This window comes from Nanorana parkeri, unplaced genomic scaffold (genome assembly GCF_000935625.1).
Source record: "Nanorana parkeri isolate BGI_ZX_2015 unplaced genomic scaffold, ASM93562v1 scaffold389, whole genome shotgun sequence".
NCBI classification, from domain to species: Eukaryota; Metazoa; Chordata; class Amphibia; order Anura; family Dicroglossidae; genus Nanorana; species Nanorana parkeri.
Window position 1 is genome coordinate 493,257 of NW_017306657.1, and position 25,081 is coordinate 518,337.

A 25,081-nucleotide genomic window follows, 5' to 3' on the forward strand; every position below is an offset into this window, starting at 1 on the left:
CCCCCCTCTCTCTCTCTCCTCCCCCCTCTCTCTCCTCCCCCCTCTCTCCTCGCTGTCTCTCCTCAATTGCTCCTTTCTCTCTTCAACCAGAAATGGCTGGAGCTTTTGTGGCAGTATATCTGATGGCCATATTGTACGAGGGGCTTAAGATTGCTCGGGAAGCCTTGCTCAGGAAGTCACAAGTCAGCATCCGTTATAACTCCATGCCAGTGCCAGGACCCAATGGGACCACCCTGATGGAAACTCACAAAACTGTTGGGTAAGGACTGCATCACGAATGACAAGATTTGGCTTTACCTCTCCTGAAAGACTGGACGGTGTTATGAGGAAATATGGGGTTTTCTGGTTAGCTCTGACAGTAGACTGACAAGGGCGGTCATAAATGCTTAGAGCAAGCTAACTGCAAAGTGCACAAGAGTCTTCTAGGCTTGGCTCTGCCAATGTTTTAAGATCTCAACAGCAGAAAAGTATTTTGTATAAGTTACAGTTCTTTATACCTTATCTCCAGGCACAGGCAAATAGATACTACAACGCAGCAAGGATGGTACCTTATAAAAATAAACCTCCAAGTTTTCCTTTCTAGTTTGTCCCAGTGTCCTACAATCATGCTTAAAATCCAACCTTAACATTGTGCCATACATTGTATGTCCTAAGGAGGAGACTGGTCACCCCAGGTGATTCTCTATGCGCTTGGTGACCAGTCACCTGAATGCCCCCTTGTATTTGTAAAGTAGGGGAGCAGTGCAATCAAAGAGGCAATGTTCTCAGTACTTCGCCCCACCCAGCATCACCTGGACTTTTCCACCACACTGTCTGTAAGCAGAGTGCTCTTGATATGTGTAGTTATGTGGGGAGCACATACATCAGTAGGAAATGGCATAGGGAACCCTTTAAAATTCCTCCATCTGGTACCAAAGGCAAAACGTTTGGAGTCCTTCTGATGACTTCACAGAGAACTCTCTATTTAAAAATAAATAAATTTGAAGTACGTTGGATAGGAAGATTAGTTTCAACCAAAAACTAGGAAACGCAACTAAATAAGCAAACTTAGGTGCTGGTTGTAAGATGGATAGTGCCGCTGCTCTTGGTTCAGCTCAACGCATAGCATGGCAAGCTTCCACTTCTTCAGGAGTAGCAGTAGCATGGCTGCTTGCGGCATTATATGTTCAGTAGAATCCAGAACAGCAACATTCCTAATGCTATTAGTGACAGACATCAATAAGGAATTGTCTTTGGTTTTAGTGCCATTGTCATATTTGGGGCCTGTGGTGATTCAGAATTCACTGACGGGTGCATTTGACCTGCTATAAGTGGGTTTTGCAATCCCATAGACTTGTATGGGAATGCAAAACGCCTTTGGCGCAAACAAAAACTCTTCGACACACGCCCTTGCACTCATCAATATTTTTTTTTGGTTGTAAATCATTTCATCCTTTGTCCACGTGTTGCACAAAAATAAACTAGTTTTAGTTTCTATAAGCTGTTCCCAGAATAATCATTTTATGGCTTTTCAAGAAATAGGTACTTGAAGTAAAGGTTTTCTTTGAATATAATTCCTTTTCCTTTTTCCTGTTCTTCACAGACAACAGATGGTAAGCCTGCCTCACGTCTTCCAGACTGCCCTGCACATCATCCAAGTGGTGGTCAGCTACTTCCTCATGTTAATATTCATGACTTACAATGCCTACCTGTGCATCGCGGTGGCGGCCGGAGCTGGAACTGGCTACTTCCTCTTCAGCTGGAAGAAGGCTGTGGTGGTGGATATAACCGAGCACTGCCATTAACAAGTCTCCGCGGTTTAGGCAATGGGACATCTAGTGGCGCTGATTAATCTCTCATCACTCCTCTTTCTAAGAGGATAAATATTTTTGTAATAAACTCCCGTATTGCCTTTTTTTTTATTATTTCTGCCTCTTTACGTGATGTAGTTTGATGTCTGCAAAACGGCAGGCGTTGTCTTTCCATGGGTTCATTCCTAATCTGGTGACCCAACTCTTGATTACTTATAGGACTTTTTACAGGGGACCTTTGACATTTCTCCTAGAACACCAGCTGCCAGACCAGAGCTGCATCCAGTTTACATTCCCTACTTTTTGGGGTCTGTTTGCTAGACGATATTCGTAATCAAATACTCTTAAAACATATGACATCAGAATTGGTAGCGTCAATATTCATCATGGAAATTGTCACTTCAAGGATCAGACCACCCAAAGTTATTGTTTATGTTTTAGATAGATGCTGACAACTGGTTGTTGACTGGTTTCTTATATCACGAACAAGCTCCATCACAAAGATCTACATTGTGATTTTCAGGTTGGGCTCCTTATATCTCAGGAACTCTTCTGTGTTCCCAGGACCACCCACCTAATATAGAGGGCAGGGGGATTCCAGGAGAGATATCTAACTTCTGGTACAACTGACAAATATTTTATAAGCCAGCAATCACCAGTAACCAAAATATTAGCTTTGGTTGGAGCTATCCTTTAAAAGATCCATGCTGCCTTGTAACCTGTGTAATCATAACCTGTACAATCAATGCATTCTCTTTTCCAGCTACATAACTTGTACGTGCACTTTTACACATATATTGCAGCTTCCTCTGCCCCCCCCCCCCCAGCCCCTTCCTTGAGGGGAAAAAAAGAACATAAAAATGGAATTCTGAGTGTTGCAAATCTGTCACCCAATTTACTAACTTGAAGCCACACACTTAGCAGTTGATTCAATCATAATTAGATGTAATTGCAAAAAAAAAAAAGATCATGATTGTAGAGTTTAGGGTATAATAAGAAAAGTAAACTTGTTCAGGGCTTTCTTTACCCAGCTGCAGACATGTATTTGGAAGCCGATGGAGGTGGGTTCTGGAGAGCAGTGCACACGGTGAGAACTCTCTTCAGTGCTGCGATTGGCCAGGTAGCGAAGAATTTACAGAAGAGGGGTTCTGGCAACCCTTAAAGAGATAACTTGCACTTGTTTCCATAAACTGGTTAGCTGAAACAGAAGGAATATGCAACTGCGGAGACAGTCTGTGTATGTTAATTGTTTAACAATTCAAGTAAACAACTTTCAACTGAAATCTAGTCATGGGCCGCTGTAGGATCCCAGGTATCCTGACCCAAAGAGTGCTTCTGTGCCTCAGAGTCTCGGTCAAGGTGTCTTTGTTACAGACCGGAGAACTAGATGCAGTATTCCAATAAACAAAACTAATTCATAAAGATTTCATACATCTCCATTTTTTTTTTATTTAAAATTTGTATTATGTTTTTGTGTTTTTAGTGAAATAATGTGAAGCTTTTATGAATTGTATGATTTCTTTTCCAATAGTTAAAAAATATGAAGCAACAAAAGTCAATCCTTTTAATAAAATATTGACTAGGAACTGTCTTCTCCGTTTCTTACTGGCTAGGCTTGTGGGGACATCTTGTGGTAGGTGCTGGTATAGCATTTATACAGTCGGTGAAGCAGTCCAAAGTGCACTGATTGTATCTTTCATGACATTCAGATGCCCAGACCATGTTTAGCAGCGTTGGTATGGCATCGGTTAACTCTCATTTTTACTGGGCTTTTCACAGAAGGGTTTGGAGGAGGCTGGAGACGTGAACAATCTAGGACAACATAGCTGAACTGGAAAGTGAGCTGAATTGGAGAATGTTGTCCTTGAATTTTCACCTTTCCTGCCTCCTCCAAACTTTAGAGAATAGACCTGTTAGATTGACAATGGGTCTGAAAACTAGGCACGCACGCAGTTGTTCATTCCTAGATTGTCTGCAAGCTAAATGTTCTCACAGCAAGAGTAGTCCTAGGTGTATAATGGTCATGAAGGAGTCAAGCAAACTGTATAGCCACTGGCCAGATTTAAGGGTACGCTTGCAAAGCTTTATACTCTTTATTGGTTTTCTACCAAAAACACGTGAACTAAAGACACACTATAGGTTGGGATTAAAGTATTTTTAGAGCCAGAACTTTTTGTTGTTGTGGAAATACATCTAGACAATTAAGAGATGCACTGGAGCTGGACAGAGGAACAATGTTCTGGTTGAGGTGAAAGGCCAAAACTACCTTTAGAAAGGAAGGTGGTTCTAGGCCACATCTTGTCCTAATATATAAGATCAAGAATGTCTCTTTACAGTGTAAAGCTTCCAGCTCATTCATACACACATTGCAGAGGGGATGGCGACAAACAAAGCAACCTTGTGAGCAAAAGTGGAAAGGGGAATATCCCTCATATTTAAAAAAGTCAGTCTTTGAAATGCTGAGAGAACCAATTCAGATCCCTTGGTGTCACAGGGGGGACTACATGACAGACGCGTTGGACAAAGGTCTTAAAGAATGGTAGGCTAATGGTCTCTGGAACAAGATTACAAGTGCTAAGATCTGGCCCTTGATGATGCTCAGGGCCAAATGTTCATCCAGAGCTGCTAAAAGGTGAGGATTTGTCTCCGAGTACTTCCTGGGATGAAAGCTTCTTTCCTTGCAGCAAAGTATACCTTCCATGTGGTGATAGACCTTGTGTGAAGTAGACTTCCCGGCTTTTATCATTGTGAGAATCGCCACTCTGAAGATACCCCCGTCCCTCAAGACTTGGGCTTCTACAGCCTTGTCATTAAACCAGTGCCAGTGAAACAGGATGATAAACAGAGCATCTGCCAGAAAAATATCAGGTCAGAGTACCACATCCACCTAGGCCAATCTGGAGCTGTGAGCATCACCGGAATACAATATTCCCAATCCTATTGATAAGATGACCCTTTATGAAAGCACCTTATTCTGGGGTGTGACTGACTTTCATATACATAGATGCAGTTTATTCTGGGGTGATACTTTCATATACATAGATGCAGTTTATTCTGGGGTGTGACTGACTTTCATATACATAGATGCAGTTTATTCCGGGGTGTGACTTTCATATACATAGATGTCCCAGTACTGCTACTTCCACTGACAAGAGAAAGATAACAATTTTCAGAGGAGCCCGATGCTGGACTTTCATATACATACACGTCCAATGGATGTATGCAATGGAGCACTCTGCCTTTATGAAGGTGTTGGACACCAGTGTAGTTGGGGATCTGCATTGGGAAACTTTTGTAGATGCTTTTGCTGGCTATAAACTAAATGAGGGTCTGCCATGGTCTCTTTTTAGAAGACCTGCATGTGATGGGGGGTAGTATTGCTGGTCATGCAGAAGAAAACTTAAATGACTCCTGGGTTTTCATTACATCAGCTGGCAGTTGGTTTCATGTCTGTTACAATTAAAGTGGAATGCCACCCATAATGTATTTTCTCTTGTCCTGGGAAGCTCCAAATGTCTGTCAGGTTTTTATTGCCAACAGGGTACCAATTAAAGTGACATTAAAGGCAAAAACATCTTTCCCTCCCCCCAATGTTAGCACTTACCTTAAAATATGTCTCTTTTTCCGATCTTCCTCTCCTTTCCTGATGTTTTCAGCCTTCTCTCCAGCTGTGCGGCGGCTCTCCGATCCAGCGCTGACTGCTCTGTCCCTCCGATCCAGCGGTATCTGCATGCGGGTGCACGCGTCCATAGACTTACCTTGCGTCCCTGCCGAAAATGAGAACTGCGCATGCGCGCGCCCCAAGATCTTTTGCGGCCGCACGAGAAATTTCTCATTTTCGCACGGAACACAGGGTAAGTCTAAACTGCTGTTTGAGCCTTTTTTAAAAACTGTTTGCATATATCTACTGCTTACTAGCAGTAGATATATGCAAAAAAAACGGGAGGGTTATTTTGCTTAGTTTCCTCTAAAATAAATACCTATTTTCTATGCGCCTCAGCTCCATCTAGTGGCCAAAATGCAGTATTACATCGCATACATTTGACTTGGCAAAATAAATCGGTTTGTTTTTTGCATCCATTCCCACAGAACAAGCATTTAAAAAGATTTGTACATTTTTTATAAATAGACCCTCTAAGTGTCCTATCCCACTGCATAAAAAAAGTACTGCTACAACTGCCATTTTACATCAACATAACCTATTTCAATCTGTGGACAATATGATTTTCTAAAGCTGCCGAAATAAAGTATTTCATTCTATTTTCCAACCATTAGAGCACTAAGGGGTCTATTTATAAAAGTTTTCATACAAGATTCAAACAACTTTCTTTCACAAAAGGTTAAGATTCAAACAACTTACTTTTACCCAGTATTCACAAATGTATCCAACTAAATCAAATTAGAAAAGTGTGTAAACCTTGGGTGAAAGTTGTATGAATCTTGTGTGAAAGCATTTCTAAACGGACCCTTAAGTGTGCAGAACACCCAAGTGAGCGGCTTATTGCTTTCTCTTATACCAACACTGGGATTGATCATGTGATTTTCCCATGTGCACCCCCCCTTCCTTTGGCTGAGCATGTGAGTGGAATGGCTGCCTGAGTATCTGCAGAGCAGAATTGGCCAACATTTACAAGGAGTCTTACAATGTACATAACTGACCTAGAAGAGTCCATTTTCTTTTTCCGCATGTTTGGGCTTCATGCCCCATTGTATCCAGCTTTGTTAAGCTAATCCTATTTTGTGAATCTGATGTAAACTGTCTGACCTGAATATTCTGCCAGCAGAAGCGCTTCCTGTTAAAGGCTGACAACGCTAAGGCACTACCTCACAATTAGCAGCAGCGTTGTCAGCCTTGTTCAGTTGGCCTTTGGGCTACCGATCCCACAGAACTGACATGCAGTCCAATAGCCAAAGGAAGGCGCATACAAGGCAGGCAGACAACGCTGCTGATAATGGAAAGGCAGTGGCTGAGGTAGTCAGCCTTCAACAGGAAGTAAGAAATGTTGTAACATAAATGATATTCTTAAAAACTGTCTACAGTGGGTAGGATGCCAAACATACTGGAAAAAAAAGATTTGGGTTTATGTACACTTTAAAGGAAGAGAAATATGGAGGTTACTATGGCTGACCTTCTGCCTAATCATCTCTGGAATGTACCAGTTGCTGTAATAACCTAAATTAGGGTTCTGTCCCGTGACCACCGCCTGTGCTTTCTGCCAATGAGGAGGGACATTGTTCCCACAGAGATGCTGAATCTGCTGGCTCTGGCTAAAGCTAGTCACCCGAGCTCCAGTGATAAATACATTTGTGAGCTGTCAATAACATTTACACCAAAGTCACATGATCCACACTGAAACATAGACTTTAGATTAGAATACGAGTTCACTTTAACAAGTCGCGTGTTCCTTTGACTGGGACTTCTCCAACGACAGGCATTACAATACAACAGTACGGCTACCTGACCTTTTAGGCAAAAATCTAAACCAAAGACTGAAAAAATATGGCACTTGTATAAATAAACAAAAAACATGTAATCCACACAAATGAATTCCGGCTGGCACGCAGGTTCAAGAAATAGTCCCTCCAGTTCATAAAAGAACAAGATGAAGTCCCCAGAAGAGCAGAAGCCCCTCGAGTCTAAAATTCAAAGTTTCCAAACTGTACGGTGTGGCTGTTGGGCTTCGGCTGTGGTTTGTATCCAATGCGGTCGTGGATGGTCTGCTCTCTGGTTTTAGAGTCACCAGTGAGAGACACAGCAGCATCTTCCTCGCTGGCCGACAGGTCCACCTCTTCCCGCTGTTTCTTACGGCTCTACAAAAAGATATGAAATGTGTGAGCAGGAACAAGCCGACAGAGAGCCTCAGGCAGAAATGGGCTTCATTCAACAATCACATCGATTGCTCTATTCATGATCTACTCAAGCAATGGATGGCAACCATGGTGTGAGCAATAAAGCAGTTCTTCTCTCAGGCACCTCTGTGCTTCAAGGACACTTGGAGTACGTTGCTGAGTGGCTCTAATTTTACATTGGCAATCATCCTGCTTGGCTAGCTGCCCTGCTCGCCAGTCTCTCCTTGTCAGTATTCTTATCTTCTGACTGGCACTGAAATGTGTGTTCCCTAGTTCCAGTGTCGCCCGCATTGGCTGAATACTTAATGATGAGGGCGGCTGCACAAGGCAGAATCATGTCATAAGATGCTGCAGTGCTAAACTTGCTGAATGTAGTATAAAACTCAGATTAGGGCCCCTTTCACACAGGCTGATCAGGAGGCATCAGGCATATCTGTCTATGGGGAATTGGATACAAACGAACATGTGTCAGTTTACCCACGATCTGATCCGTTTTTTTGGACTTGGCCAGAGTTGGGGGCAACCGGGTGTAAACAGACATCTGTCCATTTACACATGGCTGCCCATAGACTAGCATTGGGCATCCGACTGACAGATGGACCCGATTGGATCGCCCATGTGAAAGGGGCCTTACTGGACATTCTAACTGCAGCACAGTTGCAATGGTTCCTGACCCTTAAAGGAGAACTATGAGGCGAGTGAAAATCACTCAGCCTCCTAGTTCGAGCCGACGTGTGACAATGAATCTGTCACACGTCGGCTCAATAGATCGGGAAGTGAGCAAACACATACCGTCGCTCGCTCACTTCTCGATCGTGTCCCTGCAGAGAGCCGTGACTGTCACTCACGGCTCCCTGCCGTCATCATTTATTTTGATTATTTTTTATTTATCGCCTTTTTCTTTTTTCCATTTTTATGTGTTTCTATTTTTAATTGTTCTATATTTTATTTTTTAGTATATGTCCTCCCATAAAGAGAACTATGGGGAAAAACACTTACCCCACAGTTCTCTTTTAATTCACAAATGATGACTAATGAACAAGCTGTGCTCGGAGATCAGACGTGCTGAACCATTGTGGTGTTGCGGATAGGGGTTTTATGGCCCTTTGCCGACAGAATCCCTGTTAACTTTTATTACAATAATTCTCTCCAAAACAAAAAGTTTGGCCTATAGAGCACTTGTAGGCCAAAACAGCGAGCTATAGGAATCCTCTACCAGCTGGGGCAGGAAATAGTTCAAAAGACTCATTGTATCTGGCAGATCAGGAAGAGATGGGAAAAGCAGCACACAATTGTCACAGGCAGGATATTTATGTTGTCGTAAAGGATTCAAAGAAAAGCTATTTCTGGCAATTGTGATATTACAATTCAGATTCCTCCTCCATGACAGCTCCTTATAGAAAACCTGTACTGCTGCTATGGCTGACTGCTCCAGACAATGTTAGTTGCCTGGCTGTCATGCTGGTCCAAAGACTTCCCTGCCACTGAAAACAGCGGCAAACCAAGAGTGCTGTGGTCAAACAAAGCCTTCAGCTATCTACTTCCTGTCTTCCCTGATGGGTGCTGCTATAAGGAATGAATTGAAATCATTCATACAAAAACACACACAGACCACCCCAAACCCATGCGCTCTGCTCACCTCCAGTTCTTTACGAATACTCTCAAATTCCTCAATGTCATCGAGTTTCAGTTCCAGGCGTGTGGGCTTCCGGCGCAACATCTTGCAAACTATAATGAATAGATATATCAATGTTTACACGTCAAGCAACAGGGCCAAAGGCATAACAGTAGTAAGTCACAAGACAAAGCCCATCAGTCACGGGATGGGGAGCCCAAACAGGCAGGCAGCAATGAAACAGAGCAGTCATATGCTGAGGAAGCAGCCAGAGCAGCTTGAGGGAAAGCAACACCACCACAGGCTGTGCTGCATATAGTCGCAGAACATGGTCTAATACAGGGCAGCAAACACAGAAGAGAACCATTGAAGAAAGGAATTGTGGAGAATGGGGTTTTTTAGGCACTCTAAACGATAGTTCACAAGAAGCATTTCTTTATATAAATAGTATAAATTTTATTAAATGCATGATTAAAAGTAATTCACAATATAAAAAGAGACAACCTAGGAGGAACACCTCCGATATCCACCTGAGCCCTGAGTATTGACTGGTTGAGACTACATTAACATGACTCGTTTTCATGGTAATTCATTTGTAGGTCCTACAAATGAATTTTTTGTATTAAATCAACTGAACGAGTCATGTTAATGTAGTCTCAACCAGTCAATACTCAGGGCTCAGGTGGATATCGGAGGTGTTCCTCCTAGGTTGTCTCTTTTTATATTGTGAATTACTTTTAATCATGCATTTAATAAAATTTATACTATTTATATAAAGAAATGCTTCTTGTGAACTATCGTTTAGAGTGCCTAAAAAACCCCATTCTCCACAATTCCTTTCTTCAATCTAAACCAGAGGTGTGGCCCTCTCCATACAACACCGTTCCCTCTTCTCCCCCTGTTAGCTACAGAAGAGAACCATGTATGAGGCACCATCCAGTCATACAGTGCTGGCAATGAGACACAGAAAGTACAAGCACGAGGGCCTTCTGCAGACCTACGCAAGGTAAAAAGAGGGGCGGGCTTCCGATGACCGCAATGCTGAACGGGCAGTGTGTGCGTGCGCACACCGCCCCGTTCGGCATTTGTCTTCCGAGCACCTTTCCAACCAGCCGAGAATCGTACGATTCCCGGCTGGTTTTCGAACATGCTGGTTCGACAGAAGACGTGCGACCGTACAGTAGAAACGGTCGCACGTCTCCGTTCACACTGCTCGATTATCGTACGAAAAACCGATCGCATACGATTATCGTACGATAATCGTGCAGTGTATGGGCACCTTTAGACAGAAGATGTAGACTGCAGAGAGGTTTATCATATTCGAATATTAGTTGTAGATAACAGCCCTGTAATGGGAGAAAGCAGAGACTTTCAGGCAGACAGAATGATGGATCTGAATATTCAGTGGTCTGCAAAGGTGGGTTTTGAAGATGCAACTAACCACTTGCTGACCAGAGTGTTACACCCGCTTCCTGGCCAGGCCATTTTTCAGTATTCAGCGCTGCGGTACTTTGACATTTATTCCGTCATGCAACGCTGTACTGAAATGAATGTTATACCTTTTTTGGGGACAGAGAGAGCTTTCTTTTGGTGGTATTTAATCACCACTGGGGGGGGTTATTTTTTTTACTATACAACAAAAAAAGTACCAGAAATGTTGTAAAAAGACCTGTTTCCCTATGAAATGTTAGGAAATTGTAAATAGGTTTTTAGTTGGCGTGTATTAAAGCAATAAAGAACGAGGAGAGCAAGATTTCCCACCCCAAATAGATTGACTAGAAAGAAATGCGAGGAGTAGATTCCACCTTAAGGTATGCAATTACCGAAAGGGGAGGGGCTTTTAAGAAATACTATAAACTCTCCAATTGTATAAAAAATATGAATTCATTTATTACATAATTGGAAATGAACAAAGTTGAAACATAATTGGTCTATTTCGCATGCAGTAGATGTCACATCAAGTCAACAATTATTATTAAAATAAGGCATAAAAGAGAACTCATTCAGATAAAACCCGACATGTTTCGCCCAAATGGGCTCTTCAGGGGAATTTATATATCCTAAATAAGAGAGAACCCATGTGAGGCAAATTGGAGACTGCATTCATATATGGAACAAGCATATACAGACACACATTATGGTATCATAGATATTAGCAAGCTTACATGGAGGAGTCCAAAAGGACCGTCAGTCGACACCACTACATGAGGTGGAGGGGGCCAAGTGTTTTCAGACTAAGAAGCCCCCTATGTGATAGCCAATTTACATAACAGGTCCTCTTTATGGAGACATCAGGGGTCTCCAAGACCCCTAATGTCACCTGGGACCCCCAGAAAAGCTGATGAAGCAGGGAACTGCTTCATCAGCTTCTCTCTGGCGTCTGTACCGGAGTGTGACAGAGGAATGCGGAAGTGATGTAATATATACCACTTCCTGCATTCGGGGACTGGAGAGGAAATCAAAGGGAGATCGTGTCCTGATCTACACTGACAGAGTCGCCGTGCCGATCCCAGCCGCACCGGGCACAGCAGATCTCGGGACCGGCGCACACCCTCACCTAGTACAAGCGGTCGGGCGTCTCGATCGCTTGAATGTAAACAGCAATCGCTGGCTGTTTACATTTCTGCCAGTTTCCCCACTCGTGTGCGCGCTGAGCGCCGCACACGAGCGGAGGGAAAGGGAAGGACGTCTTAAGACGCCATCTCTCCTCTATATGAGGCTCCCGTCTGGCCGTTCAGGAACGGCCATGAACGGGAGGTGGTTAAAGAGGATTCCTCAGTAAAGTTAGCCATACACTATGAATTTCATCTGGTTCTTGATGAGCCGGGCAAAATTCGCACAACAGGTGCTGCTGTCGGCATTCCTCGATCAGCTGATCAAACAAGCCGGTGGGAAAATCTTCGAACAGAGCCGGATCAGGCTGTCAATGAGGACAGTGGGAGATTCTGCGATCAACACTCATAAGTGTTGCTGGAGGAACCTGTTTTCTTCATTCAGAAACTATTACAGCGTATGACCAGCTTAACTTTACAAGTCTGCTGAAGGAGGACGCATTTGCTCAGTGACCACTCAGCAGGAGGCTGCTCCAGGCACCAGGACCGACATGATTAGGTCATCTCCGTTCAGGAAGTAGATGGTGTCCCGGAATCATGCCCTGACAAAAAGAGGGTTTCATACTTGTGGAGAAAGAAAAAGACGAGGACATTGCCAAGGTGAGCACAGTGATGACTGTTAGCGGTAATAACAGCTGAATGTGCCATACACTCCGGAGACCTGGGCCCGGAACTGTGCTATCTAAAGGATCACCAGGTGGAAATAAAGCCTGGAAAAAGAAAGCCAATGCAGACACCTCACGTAAGGACTGATCACCTGAAATATGCGACAGGTTTGTTTTTAGGTTTAGATAAACATTACCACAAAGAGAATATTGGTGACATCAGATCCACTTTGCAGTCGTGGATAGAAGGTAGTTCCAGAGAGATGAGAAGTACACACACATAGGGGCTGATTTAGAAATCTTCTGCCCAGCGTGCTCTTCATACGGCATCATCGTCCCTACATGGAGCAGAGGAGTATAAGAAATTCCCAAGCTCTCCGACTCCATCTGGTGGCGGCGATGCCCTGTGATCAGCATTCACCCGGCTACATTAAGGTGGAATATTTTAAATCAGCCCCAAAGTATTGTCATGTCAAATTCCTCCACATGACTCCAGGCTCTGGCTGAGGATACACACTGATACTACTGAGGCAGAAAACCTGAAGAGTTCAGCGGGTGAGAGAAGCTAAACTGTCCCCCCACCTCCCTAATACAGATCTGCTGTCTGTCTGTCTGATTTCAGGACTTCAGTTTGTGGCCCTCCTGCTGTAGGAGAACTACAAGTCTCAGGGCAGAACTAATCTGTATCATTATCTGGTAGCTGGACATCCTGAGACTTGCAGTTCCTCTGCAGCTGGAGGAAGCGGAGACACACATGGTGCAAATCTGAGGCATGTCCAGTTTCTCAGCCACTGCGAGAGCTGAGTTAGTAAACCGCTGCTGAACGCTGTGCTGCAAGTCAGTGCTAGCACTCGCAGCGGAAGTGAATGTGGATGCAGAGCGCCGAGTGTGACGGAGAAGGTGGGGACAGAGCACCAGCGGCCATGTTAGCTGCGGGTACACCTGGCAGCGCTGGAGAAAGGTGCCTGAGCCCCAATGGAGGAAATTAATTCAGTGTGGGAACCTACAATTTCATGTTTTGCTGGACAAGCAGAGCAAATATTCACCAGAAAATGGTATTTATTCATCAAAGTATCCTCCGCCATTTGCCTTAGCACTGTGCAGCCCAAGTGTTCAGGAGCGCTGCTGCAGAAGAGCTATTCAGAGCTTGGCCAAGGAGCTGAACACACCTCACATGCCTCCAGTAATTGGGAAAGGAAGTGCAGAGAATTGCAGTACAGGGGAAAGGCATGCTGGGACTCGTAGTACCTATCTCTCTATATATAGGCACACTGGGATGGGATCTATATTACCCCATGTATACAGAAGGACACGCTGGGACTTGTAGTACCTCTCTATATGTGGGCACGCTGAGATTCATAGTACCCCTGTATACAGGAGAGTACACTGAATAAGGCTTATAGTATCCCTGTATACAGAGGGACATGCTGGGACTTGTAGTATCCCTGTATACAGGAGGGGGACACGCTGAGACTTGTACTATCCCTGTGTACAGGAGGGGGACACGCTGAGACTTGTACTATCCCTGTGTACAGGAGGGGGACACGCTGAGACTTGTAGTATCCCTGTGTACAGGAGGGGGACACGCTGAGATTGTAGTAGCCCTGTGTACAGGAGGGGGACACGCTGAGACTCGTAGTATCCCTGTATACAGGAGGGAGCACGCTGAGACTTGTACTAGCCCCTCACTAGGCTGGCATCTCTGGTACCCCTATGTCTAGCCTCCTCCCTAACCTCACACTCACAGTATCACGTCCCGCGTCCTCTCCGCCTTTCGCTCCCAGCGTGCAACGCTCCCGAGAAATACGTCACATCCGGTCCGGAGGCGGAAGCAGCGTGCGCAGAACGTCCGGGAGCCGCCGAGAGGAGGCCGAGCAGAGTGAGTATTAGCCGTTGTCACCCCCCATTCTGCTGTGTACAGCCGGCCTCTCTGAGAGGACCGATCACCTGCAGACCTTCCTGTCCCCTGAGAGAGAATGACGTGATACTGAGAGCTCAGCACGGCTCACCGGTCACTGTATATAAGGGCAGACAGAACGTGTGTACCCCTTCCTGGGATATGTGTCTGTGTCGTTCACCTCCTCGTGTGTCTGTGTTCATTCACACGGGTGTTACACATACACACAGCGCTTGTCTGAGTGCAGCACATACAGATACATGGCCTCATACACACAGCTGCGTCTGGGGCCGTGTTTTGGCGTTGCGTTCAGGTGTGCACAAAAGTAATGGAAGAGAGCTGCGCCCAGAGCAGCACGTAGGGCGTTTTCTGATGCGCATGTGAACGCGTGCTGTTTCTGGCACTTACAGATTGCACACAGTGCTAGAACAATTTGTACTCATAAGAACGCACATGGACCAAACGCGGGCTACAAAGATGGGTATTTTACATGTGAAATTCTGCACTTGCGCTCCTTCTATGCCGGTGTCAATGAGTCCTAAGGGTTACTTCCGGTAACTTGCCAGCAGGAGATTTCGACATGTTGGCGTTAGTGCGCGTGTGCCTGATAGTCTAACACTATACTAGGAGGATTTCTATACCACAGCATAGCACATGTGCATACAGCATTAACAACTCACTTGTCAGGTTCTCCAACACCTGTGAGTGGGCATGCGTGTCCAGCGTCACAGTCGGGTGCGTGTAAGTGCACTGACGCCATCTCGTCGCAAGCTCCTGCTTGCAAGTTACCAGAAGTGTTGTAATTGGAGATTTCAAGGAGTTGGCCATTTCGATAGAACATCGGCTCCTTCCTGCACTGATCTATCCCCAGGCGCCCTGTTCCGTATTTCCAGCACACCGGGGATGTTCCTGGTTACTGCTCACAGGTAATCGGAGCCAAGAGAATCACCAAACCATTGTCTGAAGAGTCCACAACTGTCATCTTCCATAGTTCATATGACCAGACTTGTGAAAACCCTGATGAAGGGGGACTGTGTGGCGGGGGAAATGCGTTTGGAGTTTTTCTGTTCCCTTTGTGATAGTCGTGGATCAATGTAGTTCAGTTTTGGACTGTTTGGAGATTTGGTGATCCTTTCTGATTTGGTCACCTGTTGATTTCTTAAGCCGGGCGACCTCTACGCAGGGAGGGCCTTGGACTTGTGAAGAGCGGTGAACACCACCAGGTCCAGCGCCTCACTTCCATTTGGACCCGGTTAAGTGCTCGTTTTGATCTAGGGTCTAAAATAAAAAAGAAATATCCGATCCTCGGTCCCACCTGGCTGTTGGACTGGTCTCAGCAGCATCTTCCCCAGGCTCCAGCCATCTAAGGACCCATCATGTCCATTCACTTGCACTGGATGTGAGGACAACAAGGGACATTTCACAGCCAGAGGAGAGAGCTGAGTGGTCACCACTGCAGGACCAAGGTTCAGGTGTGTACACTGAGTGGCCAGATTATTATGACCACCCCATCAGTACTTCGTTGGGCCATGAAATGACTCCACGCGATGATTTTGTTGGGCCGCCTCGTGACTCCACGAGATGTTGAAAGGTGATGCGAGGAATCTGACACTGCACTGTTGCCCTTCTGTTGTCTTGTACCAGTCTTGCCACTCTCCGTTCTGCCCTAACATTGACTAGTCGCTGACGGCCACAATTCGCACGTTCAGACCCAGATTTTCGGCTGACAGTCCAGTCTTTAAACACTTTAACAACAGCTGCTCTTGAACATTTAACGAATTCTGCTGTTTTGCTGATACTCGCTCCATGGCTCCGCGCCAACAATCATCCCACGTTCAAAGGCTGTTAAATTGCGTTATTATATAATTATAGCTAATTTGCCTACAAACGTCAGGTGGTTATAATAATCTGGCCACTCAGCGTATATATTTTATTTTAGACCCTAGACCAAAATGAGCATTTGCCCTTGCATTGTGTGCGGATAGCCCCACTGCAAGAGTTCATTTTGTACATGCCCGGAGTTCTTATGTAAGTCCTGATAAGGGGAGGGCTTTCCCCCCTCAGCTGTTTTATTGTGAACCATTAAAGCTGTTTGGAGTCTCATGATTTATTGGTCCAGCGCTCCTTCTGTTGGTTTAAGCTTTGAGTGACTTTCTGGGTAAAGCTTGGGTAGGGGGCAGCCCCGTATACATGTGCGCTTTTACACCAGAGCCAGCAAGCTTTCGGATTGGTTGGTTTTCCCTTTAGTACTGTATATGTAAGTCTCAGCCCCCATTCACACCTAGGCGTATTGTAATATGCGCGTCTTTTTACTGCGATTCGCGGTAAAAAAGTTGCGCGACCACAAAGGCTACTTGGCAGTATCCCAATGGATAACGCCCTACAAAACGGCCCAAAGTAGTCCCGGGACCTTTTCAGGCGTGGGCCGTTTTGTAGCGCGTTCGGGACGTGCGGAAATACGGCAAGGTGGGAACGAGTCCATTGACTCCAATGCAATTTATATTTTTGAGCGTTTTGTAGAGCGTTCTTCGAGCGTAGAACGCGCTACAAAACGTTCAGGTGTGAACGAGGGGTTAGAGCCTCGTAGATGTATCGCTTTGGAGATGTTATGAAAGGCCTTTCTGAGCTTCTGTCTGTCATCCCAGCTCACACACTTAAGGCCCCACTCACACTGAGCGATTTATCGCAGCGATATCACTCATATTTCAACGCGATATCGCTCTATGTAGCTTCTCCAATTCATTTCAATGGAGCTGTTCACATCTCGTCGCTCAATATCACTTGTAGCTCGTCGCTGGTAGCTCGTCGCTCCTACATGACCCTTTTTTCAAGCGATTTCGAGCGATTTTGCTCCTGATTGCATACAGCCCAATAGGAAAAAGTCGCTCAATATCGCTCGTCGAGCAATATCGCTCAAAATCGCGTGACTTTTTCCTATTGGGATGTATGCAATCAGGAACGAAATCGGAGAACTAAAGTAGAACTATGGGGTTAGGGCTTTTCCCCATAGTTCTCCTAAGGGTAACGGGAGGACACAAACTAGCGCCCTCCCGTCACCCTAAGCTCAGTATAACGCGAGCTGCAACTCGCATTATACTGAGACGCCGCAGCTGAAACAGATCCTGACAATTATGTCTGGATCCGCCCAGCTGCGTGACTGACAGCTGGCTCTGCCTATCTAGAGGCAGAGCCAGCTGTACCCGCCCCGTCCGTTGTGCTGGAGGATCAGAGCGGGGAGGGGGGAATCCAGCCACTCCCCTGTCACGGCAGAGGGCTGTGACAGGATCGAGAGGTGAGCGAACGCCGGTATGTGTTCGCTCACCTCCCGATCTACTGAGCCGACCTGTGACAGTCTCGTTGTCACAGGTCGGCTAGAACTATGAGGTGAGTGAAAAGCACTCCCCTCATTATTCTCCTTTAATCTGGTAGGGTGACAGGAATTGTTCAACTCCTAATTTGTATATTGTGAGCTCGTGCCAAGGCAGAAACCCAGGAGATCTCAGCGGGTCATTTGTTATAGTGTTGCAGATTATATCGTTTTTGTTTAAAGGATAAGAACACTTTCACACACAACTTGTGTATGGAAACCCTAAATCTATTCTACAATATGTCATGTCATCATGTCTCGCTATCATTTATTTTATTTTTTGTGTGAATCTGTAGTAATGTTTCTTACCCGGGAATCTTGTCAGTAATAGCACTTCCTGTATCAGGCTGACAACACTATGCTGCAGTCTCGCAATTAACAGCGTTGTTGTCAGATTGTCATGCAAGCTTCTTGAGTGTGTCATTGGATTTCCTGTTTGACCCGATGAGCACCTTAATGGCCAAATAAAGTAAAGAGTGCATACAACAGGCTGACAGTAGTGCTGGTAATTGATGGGCAGCAGCTTAACAATGTCCACCTACAACAGAAAGTGCTGATGGGGGTAAGAAACTTTAATATGTTTACAAAAAGTTATTTTCTTAAAAGACAACTGTACAGTGAAGCATGATGCTGAACATATTGAAAATGGACATTTAAACATTAATAGCCCCGTGTCGCCCTCCACGTGCTGTATACTTCTCGAACTATGCGCACCAGATCAGCGGGTGACTGGAACCAGAAGCTGTGGCCTTTGCCAGGCAGTTCTCTCATACTCCATTAGAATGGCAGCTCTTTTTGCAGAGGTCTTAAGATAGACGATGTCTACTTGCAAACCTGTAGAGAGACACCTTATCTATTAAAGAGGAACTTTATCCGTATCTTCAAAATAACAACAAAGCCACCTTTTAGAAATGTTTAGTAATGACAATCTACAAACACATACTTCTAGACCATTGCAGGCTTTGTATTCTTTGCATACCTTATTTCTCTTTTCTTTCCCATTCTTCTGACAGTGGCCATGTTAACTAAGGGCAGATTACTAGCTCTCCCTTTACTTCCTGGAACTGTAGGACATGTGACTAGACATGTGACCATGCACATTATCTCAGGGGAGGAAAATACCTTTCCCTGAGATGCCAAAAAGTTTTTGCATATATCTACTGCTTTCTAGCACTAGATATATGCAAAAAACCTGAGGGTTTAATAACCCTTTAAGTTTGTCCAACCCTGCTACAGAATATAATTTAAGTGAGAGCTCTGAGTCTGCTGGGGCTGTTGATATTACATAAAGATGGCAGCAGCAGTCTCAGGTCCTTTGAATGCCTACATAAGGTAGGCTTTTACATTCAAATAACAGGCATTATATTATGCTCATATAGTATTTAATAAAAATGTTTTTGAAATGACTGACTTGGACAGAGTCTCTTTGATGGTTTCACTCTGGTGCCCTATCACACATACAGTAGTTTCAGTCCTGGGAGTCATCAGCTGAGTAAAAAGTATTTATAACCCATTTCATTTTGCCTGCGCTTAAACAGGTCCTAAACCGAGTATGTCAAGTACTCTACATGCTTTTTAATTATATATTTGTGAATGGGATCAGCATAATGTCAATAAGATACCATCTTCTGTGTATAGTTTGTAATGATATATGTACACAGGCGCTGCCATATTTGCTCATTACAAATGAAGATCTTAAAGAGGAACTTAACCCATATTTTTAAAATAACAACAAATACACCTTTATAAATGTTTAATGATGACAATCTACAAACACATACTTCTACATAATTTCAGGCTTTTTATTGTTTGCATACCTTTTTTTCCTTACTTCCCCAGTCTTCTCACAGTGGCCATGTTAACTAAGAGCAGATTACTAGCTTTCCCTTTACTTCCTGAAACTCTGGCACATGTACCTAGGTCATGTGACCATGCACATTATCTCAGGGGAGGAAAATACCTTTCCCTGAGATGTCATGAGATTACAGATGAGATTTCCGAGCATTTCTCCCCTGATGTGTCCTTCCCAGGGTGCAATGCTTGGGCACACATCATTTGTGCCAAAGTGCCCCAGGAAGTGGATAAATTCTATTTGTAAGTAAATGAAAAACATGTTTGTTTAATGAATGTCAGCATGCAGAGCGGTATGCTGATGTGATTTTTAGTGAAAGGAGGTAAAGATCCACTTTAAGACTTTAAGACTGGTGCAGGAAAGGCTGTATATGTGCATTACCATGCAGCCCTGCCAGCTTGGTGGAGGATGGGAGCATCCTGGTACAGGTTGCTCCACTAGTTCAAACAGGAGCCTAAATCGCATAGGTACCGGTTTGCTAATTATGCATTAAGGAAATTGCCAGCATGGCCTTTAGTCTGAAGTGCTGGCCAAGTGTTCCCTTCTCCACCCTCTGCAGGTCAATGGCACTTGCTTTCTCAGTGCTGGTGTGGCATCATGCCCCCAGCATCTATTGCTTGTACCTGGACCTTTGCTGTCAGCTCAACATATACTGCACTTTGTTAGATGACTGGGCGCACCTACTCCTGCTCTCTTCTCATTGCCTGGCGGGTTGCAACTGCACCCAGCCAACTTGACCACCACCAAAACATTCACAGCACAGAAGGGAAACATGGGTGGGTATTATTTTGCGTCAAATGAAGAAAAAAAAAAAAACTTTGGCAAAGACACTCAGGATTTCTAAATGTTAATAAATGTGATTAGTAAAATGTATACCGTTTTATGTGTATTATGTAATAGAAATCTGGAAATCATAAAAAAGTATATTAATATTCATAATATAAAAACAATGTGGTTTGTATGTTTTCTGCACATGGACTATACAGTGTATATTGTACCGGTGTGGTGGAAGGCAGAGTCATGTTGGGGTATAATGCACCATGTCACATTTCCATTTTGTAGTTTATTTCAGATGGCCCTGTGCCTCAAAGATTTGTAAATGCATAAAGTACTGTAATGGTGAGGGTGGCGGTGAGGGTTTATTCCTTGTGCAAAGATTGCTTTTATTTAAAGGCAGATGTACAGTGGTCATATGTGGAACAACGTGATTGTGTGATCATTTCTGAAATCATGCTCAAAATTGGCTGCATGTGGCTTTGGATTGGATCAACTAAACCATGATTGATCATTTTCCATTGACTATTTGGTGGCTATTCTATCTGATGTTTCCTACTATTTCGCCTTTTTGTTAGTCGACTTTAATTAGACAAGTTCATTACTTTATCATTTTGTGTTCTTTAAATCTCCTCATATTGTATTTATAATGGTCCTTTTTCAAAAATTTGTAAAACATGTTAGACTTTCGTAATTTTGTACTGATAGTGTATTCTACTTTTCAGTTCACTATCATTAAAGAAAAAAAAATATATTAAGACATATGTACTTTTCTTCAAATGGTAGTTGAGCGTCTTGTATAAAAATTGTTCAAACAGTCGATGGCAGATTGAAAGCGCCTTTTCTACTGTGGGAAGCGTGGGCTGGATCGTTGAATCAGATCAGAAACTTGAAATTGATCACCAGTGGAAACATTGCATGGCCAGCGTGATGTATGAATAATGAGAGATCATTTTAAGGAAAGGAACAAGAAAAGAGTGGACACACAGACAAAATTGGAAGAGAAGGACCCCTGGGGGTGACGCAAACGGCTTAATGAGGACACATTGAGAAGTATGTTAGCTTTGAGGAACCCATCTAGAACCAATCATTTTACATTTTTTAATTACCCTTTGACTGTTTAGTTTGTTATGAGATATACAACTATACTTTGATTTTATATGCTTTTTTTCCTTCATCAGGATGCCAGTGTGTATCGTTGAGGGATGTGCAACCACATCCAAAAGGAAGACCGATGATATAATGCTTCACTCATTCCCAAAAGACAAGGAGCTGATAAAGCGATGGTTACAGCAGATGCATCAAGAACTTGGTGACTTGGAAGCATTTGCAGAGAAAGTTTTCACTAGCACGAGGGGAAATTATAGAATGTGTTCTCTCCACTTTACTCGTAGTGCTTATGAAATCAGAGGACTGACCACTTTTTTGAGAAGAGACGCAATTCCTACTTTGTTTCCAGAACCTGTAACAATTCAACTTCCAGCAAAAGGATTTTCAAGTGCCATTTTTAACTCTGAATTACATACAGTGCATGCCAGGCCCATGACCAATATACAGCAGCCCATACGACAAATAGTGGTAGGACTTTGTCAGCATGGACCTTCTGTGGCACCCCAGACACGTATTAAAACAGAGGATGAATCATCGTACAGTGCTTTTGAATCTTCTGACATGGATTGTCATTGTAGCCCTGCTCTGTCACCTCAACCACGTATTAAAACTGAAGATGAAACCTCTTCTAGGGAGATCTTAAATAATGAGTGCCACGTGCCGCAAACTATGGCACCCAGTAATGTTCTAACATACCCCCAAAAAAAGGAGGTAGGATGTCAGCATAAACAAGCAACGGCACCTCAGATACATATTAAAACTGAGGATGAAACTTCAAGTGGATTTATAACTACTGAATTACATACGGAGCATACTATGCCCCGAAATAATGGACAGCAAGAATTGGTGGCTGGACATGGTCGGCAAGTACCTGCTATGCCATCCCAGATAAAAACCTTTACTGTACTAACATTGGACCAGCATTCTAATCTAATTTCCACACCTCAAATAACTGGTACCCGAAAAAGACCATGCACACCAAAAAATATTAAAACTATTGGAACTATGACTGACTTTATGCCAGCAAAGGTCCATAAATCTATACAGTTTGACAAATCAATGGGTACCAATAATAAGAGTTTTCAGGTCAGCCTAAGACCCTTTCACAGCTCTGTAGGAATACAGTGTAATCTTGTCAATCTCCCAAGTCTGAAAACGTTATCACCACATCAGTAGGGAATCTGAAGTGGTGACCTGAGCCATGCATATGGACTGGCAAAGATATATTTAATGTCGTACCTAGAGTTTGTTCTCCTCATGCATCCTTTACCATCCCCGATTTAACTGTTCAGGAACCAAGCAAAAGGATTGCATGTCCCAAGAGGAATTGGAGATCAATTAGGAATCTTCCATGCAATAGATTGCAGACGCCTGACCTACTTTAAGACAAAATCTGGAATAATAATAGGTGGCAGGAGCTAGACAAGTAAAGAGGATTCAGCTTATATCCAGGAAATGGTCAAACATTTAGAAATGTTGACAAGGGCATGTTACTTCTTTTCATTACCATGTTTATTTATGCACTTTCTCTATTGTATACAACAACATTTCCCTAATAAAAATGTATCGCAAATGTTTAGCGTTTAAATGTCGAAGTCTTTTTACTATCATTTTTCTTAGGGTGAAATATGGTCAAATATGGTTATAGAAAGAATGTAATTTAGTGTCATCTTTACAATTTGATCATGTGCAAAACTTTTCTAATTGTTGTTTGCAAATAATGTGTTTCCATGCCTTCTTTAGAGCGACTTGTACTCCTAAGCCAGGCTAGGATAGCAGTAGTGTTCCAATAAACAGTGGTGATTGTAGGGGAAGAATCACTGATTGGCCAACTCTAATGGATTCACGTGACCGGTGATTAGGCATTGGTCACATGACTGCTGGAGGGAAAATATCTGCAATGATTTTTATATCTATTTTCACAGGGTTTACCAGAGTTTTTCTATAATGGTATTCCAGAAACCTTACATATATTCCAGTCTAGTTGCCCAAAGAATCCATTACTCATCATGGTATTGCTCTGCTCCAAAAGTCTATGACAGCAAAATCACTTAGACACATTTTGCTGTATATATATGTCAACAAAGCCAGAAGTCTAAAGTCTGGTATTCCCATCTTTTTAAGAAGGATACAATGTGTTGCTCTATTGGCATAGGAGTCATTGGGTGTGATGACCTTGTGCTCCCAAAATCCATTGGAAGCACCCAGACCTCTGCTTGGTGCACTGCCCAATGAATCAAGGGGCTGGGCACACTTACTCCCACCCATCTATTATTGACAGGTCACTACTGCAGCCAGCGCAGTGCGATCTGCCAGATGAATGGACCACAACTGAAATATTCAGAGAAGGGGATACATAGGTGGGTATTATTTTGCTGAAAATATTGTTATATGTATATTATAAACATCCAAGTATCTTGTTTAGGATGGAATATTAAGTTGTATGCTGTTGTTTATAAGGCCTGATTCACACCTGAGCGGTTTTACGCACAAAACACATTTCCATTAACGTCAATGGCAGCTTTTCACACTTTAGCGTTGTGAAAAGATGCAGGAGCTGATTTGAGGCAGATCCCGCAGAGTTTTGTTTCCCATAGACTTGTATTGAAATCGCCTGTACATCTCTATGCAGGGAGAAATGTGCGTTAACACACGTTTTTAAAAGCAAAAATGTGCAAAAACTGCAAACGCCTAGGTGTGAACCTAGCCTAATTATAAGTATTGTAAATATGTATTGCATATAAAGTTAAACTATATTATTTATAGCATAAATATTGATTATATGGTTTGTATGATTTTGTTTTTTCTTTTATTGGACCTGAGTGAATATGCTGTAATTATAACACCTGCATGGTAGAGAGCACAGACACATCAGAATATGTGGTGGATTTTTTTGCTTTTTATTATTTTGTTGTTGTTTTGTTTTATTCCGGTGCCCTTTTGTCCCACTGATCTGTACATGTATAGAGAAGTAACGGGAGAATACAGCAAGGGATGGCAAACATTGCAGTGTCAGGAATACATTTGTTTTCCCTTAAAGGCGGAAACCAGGAAAAAGGGATGCAGATAGAAGGATCAACAAGGCACAGCTAAAGCAAAATATTTGGCTCCGTTGTATAATATCTTTGTTTTAAATCACTCATTGCCAACTGTCTGTCTTTTGTATCTCCATGAAATAACTCTGCTTTATATACTCACACTTTTTCTTTTTCTGCTAGGATGCCAGTGTGTATTGTTAAGGGATGTGCAACCACATCCAAAACAAAGCCCTATGATATAATGCTTCACTCATTTCCAAAGGAAAAGGAGCTGATAAAGCGATGGCTGCAACAGATGCATCAAGACATTGGTGACTTGGACGAATTTACAGAAAAGGTTTTTACCAGTGCAAGAGGAAATTATCGAATGTGTTCTCTCCATTTCACCCGAAATGCTTATGAAAAGAGAGGATATAGCATTTTCTTGAAAAAAGATGCAGTTCCGACAGTTTTTCCTGAACCTGCAGCAATTCATCTCTCAGACAAAAAATCAAGTGCTGTTTTAACCAGTGAACTACATACAGGGCATTCCAGTTCCCTGACCAAAATACAAGAGCCTATACAACAAACA

The 25,081-nt window shown here is 43.4% G+C and overlaps 3 protein-coding genes across 6 annotated transcripts in view; 2 read left to right on the forward strand and 1 right to left on the reverse strand.

Annotated features, from left to right (window-relative positions):
* Positions 1 to 2,087, forward strand: part of SLC31A1 (solute carrier family 31 member 1) — a 54,440-nt gene extending 52,353 nt beyond the window's left edge. For both annotated transcript variants that reach the window (XM_018559346.1, XM_018559347.1), the window contains 2 exons: positions 91 to 259; positions 1,583 to 2,087. In XM_018559346.1, the coding sequence (XP_018414848.1) occupies positions 91 to 259; positions 1,583 to 1,784 (371 nt within the window). In that variant the 3' untranslated portion in view covers positions 1,785 to 2,087. The remainder of the gene's footprint in view (positions 1 to 90; positions 260 to 1,582) is intronic.
* Positions 2,088 to 7,426: 5,339 nt separating this feature from the next.
* On the reverse strand, positions 7,427 to 17,047 carry CDC26 (cell division cycle 26). 3 transcript variants are annotated; one of them, XM_018559373.1, is made up of 4 exons: positions 17,036 to 17,047; positions 12,542 to 12,545; positions 9,280 to 9,368; positions 7,427 to 7,601 (listed from the first exon to the last, which is right to left on the reverse strand). In XM_018559373.1, the coding sequence occupies exons 3-4, from the start codon at positions 9,358 to 9,360 to the stop codon at positions 7,428 to 7,430; spliced, it is 255 nt and encodes an 84-aa protein (XP_018414875.1). In that variant the 5' UTR covers positions 9,361 to 9,368; positions 12,542 to 12,545; positions 17,036 to 17,047; the 3' UTR covers position 7,427. The 3 variants fall into 3 exon arrangements, with proteins under 3 accessions (XP_018414875.1, XP_018414874.1, XP_018414873.1); XM_018559372.1 differs by lacking the exons at positions 12,542 to 12,545; positions 17,036 to 17,047 and adding an exon at positions 14,226 to 14,249; XM_018559371.1 differs by lacking the exons at positions 12,542 to 12,545; positions 17,036 to 17,047 and adding an exon at positions 14,212 to 14,246.
* Positions 14,285 to 25,081, forward strand: part of PRPF4 (pre-mRNA processing factor 4) — a 31,471-nt gene continuing 20,674 nt past the window's right edge. The window contains exon 1 of the mRNA XM_018559370.1: positions 14,285 to 14,351. The gene's annotated coding sequence lies outside the window, so the exon portion shown is untranslated. The remainder of the gene's footprint in view (positions 14,352 to 25,081) is intronic.

Coding starts and splice junctions, on each gene's coding strand:
- CDC26 (XM_018559373.1), bottom strand. CDS start 9,360: ATGTTGCGCCGGAAGCCCACACGCCTGGAACTGAAACTCGATGACATT. Junction 7,602..9,279: donor GTATTCGTAAAGAACTGGAG/GTGAGCAGAGCG, acceptor ATCTTTTTGTAG/AGCCGTAAGAAACAGCGGGA.